This window comes from Pteropus vampyrus, unplaced genomic scaffold, assembly GCF_000151845.1.
Source record: "Pteropus vampyrus isolate Shadow unplaced genomic scaffold, Pvam_2.0 Scaffold148, whole genome shotgun sequence".
NCBI lineage: Eukaryota > Metazoa > Chordata > Mammalia > Chiroptera > Pteropodidae > Pteropus > Pteropus vampyrus.
In genome coordinates this window covers 1,893,718-1,903,514 of record NW_011888929.1, presented here as the reverse complement: position 1 = coordinate 1,903,514, position 9,797 = coordinate 1,893,718, and the positions used below count along the sequence as shown (strand labels likewise).

The following is a 9,797-nucleotide window of genomic DNA, read 5'->3' as shown; positions in this document are numbered from 1 at the left end:
TCACATTAGCATTTATAAACCACTACATTCATTTAATATGGATATGATAAAAATATAAACATTAGTAGACAAATAACCACCAAGAAAGCAACAAGTTTAGATAACTCACAGAAAGAAGAAATGCGAATTTTCTAACTTCTCTCTCAAAATCTTAAGACTGTCATTGAAAGATGTAATTGAAATGTAGCAGATGTATTCTACCTGTTTCTTTTCAATTTAAATGTTAACTTTAAAATAAGTTTCATTTTACTTATTTGTATTGTTTTACTGAGTCTTTCATACAGTACTGCTTAAATGATGATTCGTTGAAAACATAGTTGTTTGTAAAACAAAAAGTCAACAATTTTAACTGCTCCAGTAAACTCAATTAGAATAATGACGAAAAATAATTTATTAGTTTAGTGACATATTACCGGCTATATAAAAAATGACTAATAGTGTAATGTTCTGAGAAGGCCAGAGAGAACGAAATCAACAGTCAAGGATAAAGGGATGGTCCTAATAGGAAAAACAGTGTATTATCTCTATTGAAATAGGATGAGAGAAGAAAGCTGTGAATGGTGACATAGATTTGAATTTTACCAGTAGGAAGATTAATTTAATACTTATGCAATTTTTGTGAAGGGGTGTTGTAGGAATAATCCAGTTTAAGGAAACAAAGAGGCTTCCAAAAACTCTTAGGAGTTACAGATTAAATCCACAGATATTTAGTAGGATCGGGTGTCAATGCCGAAGTCCCATTTGTAGTTAGTGATCATGATCCATAAATCATCACCTATTCATTTAACTATGCCAAAGGTTCTGCCTGCTCCAGAGCCCTGTATTTAATTAATTATTATATTCTGGTAGTTCTACCTCCATAATATTTCAGGCATATTTCCTACCCTCCAATGCTATTACCACTGCTTTTATTCTGTTCCTTATAACTTCTTGTCTGGTTAGTTTTAATAGACTCTGAATTGATCTCCAAATTTCTATTTTTGTTTCCCATCTATTCCTCCATGCCATTACTTAGCTCTGTGACCTTTGGTAGGTCCCTTCATCTCTCAAATATTGGCTACCTCATCTCTAAAATAGATATTGCATTTATACTCTCTATTTGATTGGATAATTACTATTGTGTATAGTTATATTTACTCTGAAGTCTAAATATATGATGAGAAAATAAGTAGTAAGCAAAAATGTTGTGATATAACTCTGGTTAAACATCCAGCAGCATATATTCTAAAACTAAGCATATAAAAAAGTAGTGTTGAAATATACCATTTATTAAAACTTCACAATCAATCGGGGTTCTCAAGCTCACTTCCTAATAATGTCTTTATAGATTTTTATTGTGTGACAGAGCAAGCCACATATCATATATCAACTGTAATATAGCACTTGACTTCCATAATGCAATGCTTAACTGTAAATGTCTATAACTAGAAATGAGGTGTTTAAATTTGAAGATACTTTAGCTAGATGGCAATATCTATAATTATAGAATCATCATTTCTGCCTGAATTGAACTTAAAAGTTAAAGTTCTGACTGCTTCTATTATAGGAAAAGTAATAATAACAATTATAATTATACCATGAAGTATAAAAGCTGAACATTCAATTTGAAGGGAGCTAAAATAAAAATGTAATGAAAAATGAACCTATAAAATGCTTGCAATTCATGTACATGTGCTATATAGAGGACCTAAAGAGCAAATAAAAGAACTGCAGAGTCTTTACTAAAGTTCATTTTTTTTCACATTCTCTCTCCCTTTTTGGCTTTAGAGGGACATTATGGTTAATATGTCTCATCCACAGATCATCAATTTCCTATGTCAAAATTTTTATTCTAAGATATGCATAATCTCAAACTAAAAATATAGAATTTCTAAATAAGGCAAATGCCTTTTTATTTCATTTGTGCTAGGTTTAAGTGCTTAGAAAAACACTAATACATCTTTGTTTTTCATTTAAGGTGGCTGACTATTTCGATCCAGCCCATGCAACTTACCATCGTTACGGAGAGTGAGTGGTGTTGGAGGACTAAGTACTCGGGCATTCGTCACTGTGTTTTTCACTAGACAAATATAGCTGCCAACATCTGATGTTTGGACTTTCGAAATATAGAGATTGCCTGTCTCCTGGGAAATGAACCGCCGGCTGTCTTCTGCCACGAAGGAAGGGAACTCGTTAAATACCCAGCTATAGATGATCTCTGAAAATACACAAAATCCAATTGTTGAAAGACAGATTATTTTAATAACAGTTAAAGCTCAACCAACAAAGCCTCTACTAAGTATTAGATATATTGCAAGGCCATATGTATTTTATACAGTTATCTATATCATTTAGTATTTTATATTCAAAGGACTGTTTTAAAATTACAGGAAAATCTGAAATATTTATTAAGGATACTTAACCTTTATCTATTCACCATGAATTCATTCATTAATTCAATTCCAATGAGTTGAAGGTGCATTAAATGATTGGCACTATGATAGCACTGAAATTAAAAAGATAAGAGAGACAGCTTCCCATTCTCAAAAATTAGTCTAATCATAGAGATTTATCCAAATCTATGAAACAGTGTGGAATAAAGAAATGGAGATATATATTTTATTGTAAAGAAGGCACGGAAGAGAGATACTTAAGCCATCATATCCATCAGCATAAACTTCTTGAGTTAAGAGATACCTTAGCTACATTCATTCATTCATTTGTTAACAAAAATTGGTTGAAGGTCATGATAGACTAGCATTGTTCTAAGTGAAAAAGCAGACAAGTCTGTGTTCTCATGGAGATTTCATAATGGTGGGAAGAAACTAAGAATGCGAAAAAGCATATATCAAGTGGTGATAAGTGCTGTTAAGAAAACTAAATCATGTTAAGAGAACTAAAGAGTAATAGGAGTGAAAAGAACATGTGAATTTATATGTGCAAAGCTCTCTCTGGCCACTGAGTAGAGAAGAGACAGTGTGAGGATAAAGCAGGGGAAGCAGGAGGAATAATGACCACTAGACTAAAAGGCTATTTTCAAAATGACCATGAAAGATATAAATGATTTTCTTTAGAATGGTAGTGGTGGTGATAGTAATGGTGATGTGGTGAGAAATGATTGGGTCTAGTAAAAATGTAGAGTTGACAAAAATTGATGGATTGATTATGGAATGTGAGAAAAAGAGAGTCAGGTGGTATGGTTTTGGGCCTGAGTAACTGAGCAACTAGAAGAATGTATTTCCCTTTATTGAAATGGGAAGAATACAGAAAGAGCAGTTCTTTAGAGATATGGGGGGAGTAAAATCAGGAATTTAATTTTGACAAATTAAATTTCTCATATTAGCTAGCATTCAATTAGAGAAATTGAGAAGCAGTTGTATGTTTGAATATGGAGGCCGATAGAGAAATCTATGTTAGTATTATAAATTTGGAATCTTAAAAGATTAGTTTGAGTTAGCCAGGTGAAGAGTGTATGGGGTGCTGAAAGTATTCCAGTCTCAGGAGACAAATGAGATGGTTATTCAGACAAACAGTTGGAAAGTATGAATGGATCATCACAGTTTTGTATTATTGAAGTAAAGAGTACAAGGAAGTGAACAGTCAGAGAAGAGGTTGGAGAGATTAGAGATAAATCCAAATTACTAAACACAGATTGACATGGTATGCATGCTATATTAAGTAGATATGCTCTATTCTATACTCAGCGTGTCACTATTGAACATTTTTCAGCAAAGGATCAACATCAATATATACATTAATAGGTTATTCTGATGATTTTGCAAAGGTTGGATTTAAATAAGAGCAAGGCTGCAGGAACGAACAATAGGACAATATTGCATACTGAAGATGAGAGCTGAAAAAACTTGAATCAAAAACATGATCATAACAATGAGAAGGATATTGATCTGAGGTATATATTGTAGGTAAGACAAACTGAGAGACAAATAGTCCAGGAACATTCTCCTATCTCTCTTGAATGACTGGAAGAACATTTTTTTTTAACATAAAAAGTTATCTGAGACAAACTGAGATGAAATTAACTGAAGGATTTAATCTGCAATTGAAAGTCTGAAACTGTATCCTGCTTGAACAAGTGTGCCACATCAATCCACTAATACTCCAGTATTATTCATAGATAGGACTTTGGTTTCTGTGATTTTAAAATGCCACATCTATTCCTCTGTAGAGTAATTGGCACATTTTAATGTACAAGCTGGGAGTTTCATTTTCCCAGGCTCTCTTTTCCATCACTGCATTGGTATCGAGGAGCTTATTGCTTCACCTCACTATGGAGTTCAGAATACAGTACTTTCTATGACATTTAGATTCATAGAATCTGAATGGCTGATTAAATGGCCCTCTGATGGCTGAAAGATGGCGATATTTTTCACCCTGTAGTGAAAGGTTTCCAGGAGTTGCTTCTTTTTATTTGAATTATATGTTATCCAAAGAATTATTTGAAAATAACCATATATTTGAAAGACAATTTTGCAAAAAAAAAAAAAAGAAAAGAAAGGAAAAAGAAAGGAAAGAAAGAAAGAAAGAAAGAAAGAAAGAAAGAAAGAAAGAAAGAAAGAAAGAAAGAGAAAAAGAAAAAAAGATAAAGAAAGAAAAGATAAAGAAAGAAAGGCAGACAAAGGCATACTGGTTTACGAGAAAGATAATTGGTTTACTTTCAGGGCATTTTGAGTTTGAGATGTGTGAGGCAAATCTAGATAAGGAGCTCCAGTAGTTGGAAAAAAATATGTTTGAAGTCCAGGAAAGGAAATTCATTGTAAGGTTTAAATTTGGAAGTCAGTATATTGGTATAACTGAATCCATGTAAGTAGACGAGATTAACTAGGGAGAGTAGATATGGTGAGGAGAAAGTTCTCTGGGAAGAACAAATATCTAAATAAAGGTAAGAAAATGTTCAAAGGGTAAGAGAGAAGGAACTGTTGGAAAGATTCAAATGGAATAAAGAAAATGCAGTGTCATAGGCATCATGGCTTAATTTCAAGAAGTTAAATGACACCAAATAAGGCTAAAAAAACCAATAAGATAAATAAAAAATTTATTTAGGATTAACATTTGGCACTTAGAAACTAAACAAATACAGGAAATTTGCAGGATACAAAATCAATGTACAAAAATCTATTGCATTCTTATATACTAACAATGAAATTTCAGAAAAAAATAAAAATTCCTTTTGCAATTGCAATAAAAAGAGTAAAATACCTACAAATAAACTTAACAAAGCATGTTAAGGACCAACATACACAGAAAACTATAAGACAATATTAAAAGAAATTGAAGAAGACACAAAGAAATGAAAAGATATTCTGTGTTCATGGATTGAAAGAATCAGCATAGTTAAAATAATCTTACTACCTAAAGCATTATACAGATTTAATGCAATCCTTGTCAAAATATCAATGACATTTTTTAAAGAAATGGAACCAAAATTCACCAGATTTGTACAAAAGACCCCGAATAGCTAAAGCAATCCTGAGAAATAAAGGACAAGGCCAGAGGCATCACTCTGCCTGACTTCAAATTATATTAGAAAGTGACAATAATCAAAACAGCATGGTATTGGCAGAAAAACAGACACAAAGATCAATGGAACAGAATTGGGAGTCCAGAAAGAAATTCACATATATATGGGCAAGTAACTTTCAACAAACGAACCAAAAACATACGATGGAGAAAAGAAAGCCTCTTCAAAAAATGGTGCTAGGAAAATTGGAAAGCCGCATAAAAAAAATGAAACTAAACCACTATCTGTCATTATACACCAAAATTAACTCAAAATGGATCAAAGACTTAAATATAAGACCTGAAACAATAAACTACATAGAAGAAAACATAGGTATTAAAGTCATGGACCTTAAATTTAGAGAGGATTTTATGAATTTGACCTCAAAGACAAGGAAAGCAAAAGCAAAAATAAATGAATTGAACTATATTAAACTAAAAAGTTTCTGCGTAGCAAAAGAAATCATCAAAACAAAGAGGCAATCAACTGAATGGGAAAAGATATTGGCAAACAATACCTCTCACAAGGGGTAAATATTCAAAATATATAAAGAACTCATACAACTCAACAACAAAAAAACAAACAATTAAATTAAAAAATGGGCAGAGGTCCTGAACAGACACTTCTCCTAAGAAGACATACAAATGGCCAGCCATACGGAAAAATGCTCAACCTCACTAGCTATTAGAGAAATGCATATCAAAACCACAATGAGATACCACCTCACATCTGTTAGAATGGCTATCATAAAAAGACAAGTGATAACAAGTGTTGGAAAGGTTGTAGTCAAAAAAGGAACTCTCATACACTGCCAGAGCAATGTAATTGGTGCAGCCACTATAGAAATAAAAATGGAGGTTTCTCAAAAAATTAAGACTAGAATCATCATATGACCCAACAATCCCTCTTCTGGGTATCTACCAAAAAATTTAAAAGAATTTCTCTGTGAAGATATATGCACCCTGATGTTTATTGCAGCATTATTCAAGGTGTCCAAGATATGGAAACAACCGAAGTGTCCTTTGATAGGTGATTGGATAGAGAAGATATGGTACATACACACAATGGAATATTAATCAGCCATAAGAAAAGTTGAATTATGGCCATTTGCAACAACATGGATGGATCTTGAGATTATCATGCAAAGCAAAATAAGTCGAACAATAAAAGTTGAGAACATATGATTTCACTCATACATGGGATATGCAACTGAAAGCAACAAACAAGACAAACAAAAACTCATAGTCACAGAGAGTAGTTTAGTAGTTACCAGAGGGAAAGGGAGGAGGAAAGAGATAGATATAGGTAAAGAGAGTCAAATATGTAGTGACAGATGGAGCTTTAAATTTAGGTGGTGAACACACAATGAAATATACAGATGATGTATTATTAAACTGTACACTTGCAACCTATATAATTTTATTAACCAATGTCACTCCAATAAATTTAATAAAAAAATAAATAAACATTAAAAGTTCAGCCATAGAATAGCTGGAACATTAAAACTTGGCATTTGAGATATCACTGAATGGCAATTTCAACAGATGAGTGGAGATCAAAACCCGATTGCCGTTGAGTTAACAGAAGACACCGTGTGTAGGCCAACAGCATTCAAATATCAATAGGCGTTATAATTACTTATGTTATGGTTGAAAGAACAGATTTCAAGGCCCTCTTTCCCCAGAATTATTTGTTCAGTTACACTAGCTACAGTAGGTCCTTGAATAATGTCGTTTTAAAAATAATGTTGATGAGATGCATAGGAACTTAACTCTTGTTTATATCAATTTGCCTATAGTAAAATTGGTTTTGGTGTACATTGTTTCACTTACTGTTGTAGTTTCCAATAATCTACTCATAACATTAAGTGAAGATTTACTATACTTGAGTTTTCACATAGCTCAACATTTGATTGCAATCTACAGCGAGTCTTGGGAAACCCTGTTTTATGCCATTCTCTCTCTCTCTCTCACAGCTCCCTTCCTCCTTCCCTCTCTCTCTCTCTCTTTTTGTTTCTCTGTCTCTCTTCCTTTCTCCTTCTCTTCCCCCTTTCTTTCTTTTCCCTTCCCCTCTCTTCCCTTCCCTTCTCTTTCCTTTCCTTTCCTTCCTTCACTTCTTGTCCACCTACCTACCTATCATGGGTGGTTAAAAACACATTTGTCCCTTTGGCCCTGCCAAGATTCCAATGAGAAGCCTGGAATTTAATTAGCCTTTCTGGATACTTAAGCAGAGACTTGAAAATTATCTATCCATATTGAAAGTCAATGTAACTAACTTCAAAACTTTATGTATGGATCAATTAACTTTGAATAGAACCCCCTCTCAATTTATTACTATTTAAGTTTTTTATCTTAATTGATTTATAACCAACATAATGTATCCAGTAAAGGTAAACCGTTAATGTTCATGAATATGTGTATAAGAGAGGTGATGCTTTACATTACCTCCTGAGAAGTATCAGAAACATCTTCTCAGGAGTATCAGATGTAGGTAGGTGTATCATACAACCAACTGATGACTGTTAAAAATGGTATTTCTTCTGTATAAAAATCTCCTTAGACATGGTTTAAATTGAGCAAGTATTTAACTTTTTAAGGTTTTGTTTTTTCATTCAAAAAAATGAGAAAAATATTACCTACTTCATAAGTTTTCAAATAAGATAAAATAATTAGGAAATATAACACATAATAAGTATTTATAACATATAAAATGTTATGTTTTTGTTATCTCCTCCTCTTCAAAATTATTAGGTTAAGGGCTTCTTCTATGCCTTTCACTTAAATATAAGAAACAGTAAAGATGATCTAAAATAACACTGAAAGAATTATAAATGCTTAAATATTATTCAATCTGTTTTCCACAGAAAATTTCGTGATGAGTAGAAAGTTGAATGTAAGCAATATTTAGTCAATATTACTTCTGAAGCATATATTATAGTGTTAGCAGATAATTGAAAATTTCAAAATGTATATTACATAAGCTTATAATTATAGTACATAATTACAATATCAAAAACTTTCAAATATTTTAACAAATGTTTTTTGAAGTAAACTTTTTTATATAGCTATAGTTACTCTCTTAGCAGTCTTTAGTCTACTTGATATTTTGTTAAGAATTAATTAATAGTATCCATGTGGCTTTACTCAAAGAAAGCCCATAGAATATAATTGAAATACTTCATTCTGTTCTCACACTGCTCGACTAGACTGTGAATTTAAGGACTTCTCACACTTAACACCATGAATTCTTCTGATTCTTATAATAAGAGTTTCATTTGTCATTCACACATCACTCACAGATATTTAGATATTTTTGCAGTTTGTTTTAGATTAAATTTTACTTATGTAGCAATTTTTGGTTTGTATTACTTGAAATTTTGGGGAAAAGAGAGCAGCACAATTAAGTTAAAACGTCATTCATTGAAATACTACTTCTGTTATACTGATAGTGTTTGTTGAGTCAGTGTTTTGCAACATATTTTTAGAATAGGAAAAAGGTATCTACACAAAATTGACATTTTTTCAAATTTTACAGGTAAATGAGTACTTGGGGATTCAAAAATGCTTATTTTGTTTTTAAAACATTTTCGGTTTTACATAGGAAAGCATTTCATAATTCCAAGAAGGTAAAAAATAGAAATGCTACAAGATAAAGAAGCTGACAGCCTGAATTTGGATTGAATTTTCTGCCTGTGCCAAAAATTAAAATATGGAACTGGGCTAAATATCTTTTAAGATTGCTGTTTATTTTCTATAATATGCTTTTTCATTTTTATTAGTGTTCATTTAATATGCCTTTCAAACTTTTCTTTACTAGTATAAAAAAACAAGCATTAATCATATTTTTGGTATAATGGTAGATTGAGGATTATAAAATAATTCAGGAAGGTAGTAAAACATAGTCAGCTTTGGTATTATAGTCTTAAGTTCATATACCACTTTGTTTCATACCAATTGTGCTTGGCCCTTAAAAATAATTTAATACAAGCTGATTTGTTAGGTATTAAAATTTTAATATTATTACTCATTTCAGAAGCATATGGAGACTAGTAGGCCAATTGTGATTTTCTCATTTTTCTAAAAGTCTCTTTTAATAGTATGTTTAGTTAAGATAATAAAAATGTTTTAGAAGTTCCTGATACAATTCTTCAGTGAGTACTCTTTATTTCAGCAGACAATGGCTCCTTTTTGAGATATCTTGTGCATCCTAGATTGTAAGTCTCCCTTAAGGATGTTTTGCATTGGCTTCTACCAAGAGCCCCACTTGGGGTATATCTATCTACTTGAGATCTATTTTATTT

The 9,797-nt window shown here is 31.9% G+C and overlaps 1 protein-coding gene across 1 annotated transcript in view; it reads right to left on the bottom strand.

The window, feature by feature from the left end:
• CNTN5 (contactin 5) overlaps window positions 1-9,797 on the bottom strand; it is a 508,562-nt gene that overhangs the window by 354,233 nt on the left and 144,532 nt on the right. Inside the window, exon 6 of the mRNA XM_011369440.1 lies at window positions 1,994-2,197. Within this exon, the coding sequence (XP_011367742.1) occupies window positions 1,994-2,197 (204 nt within the window). The remainder of the gene's footprint in view (window positions 1-1,993; window positions 2,198-9,797) is intronic.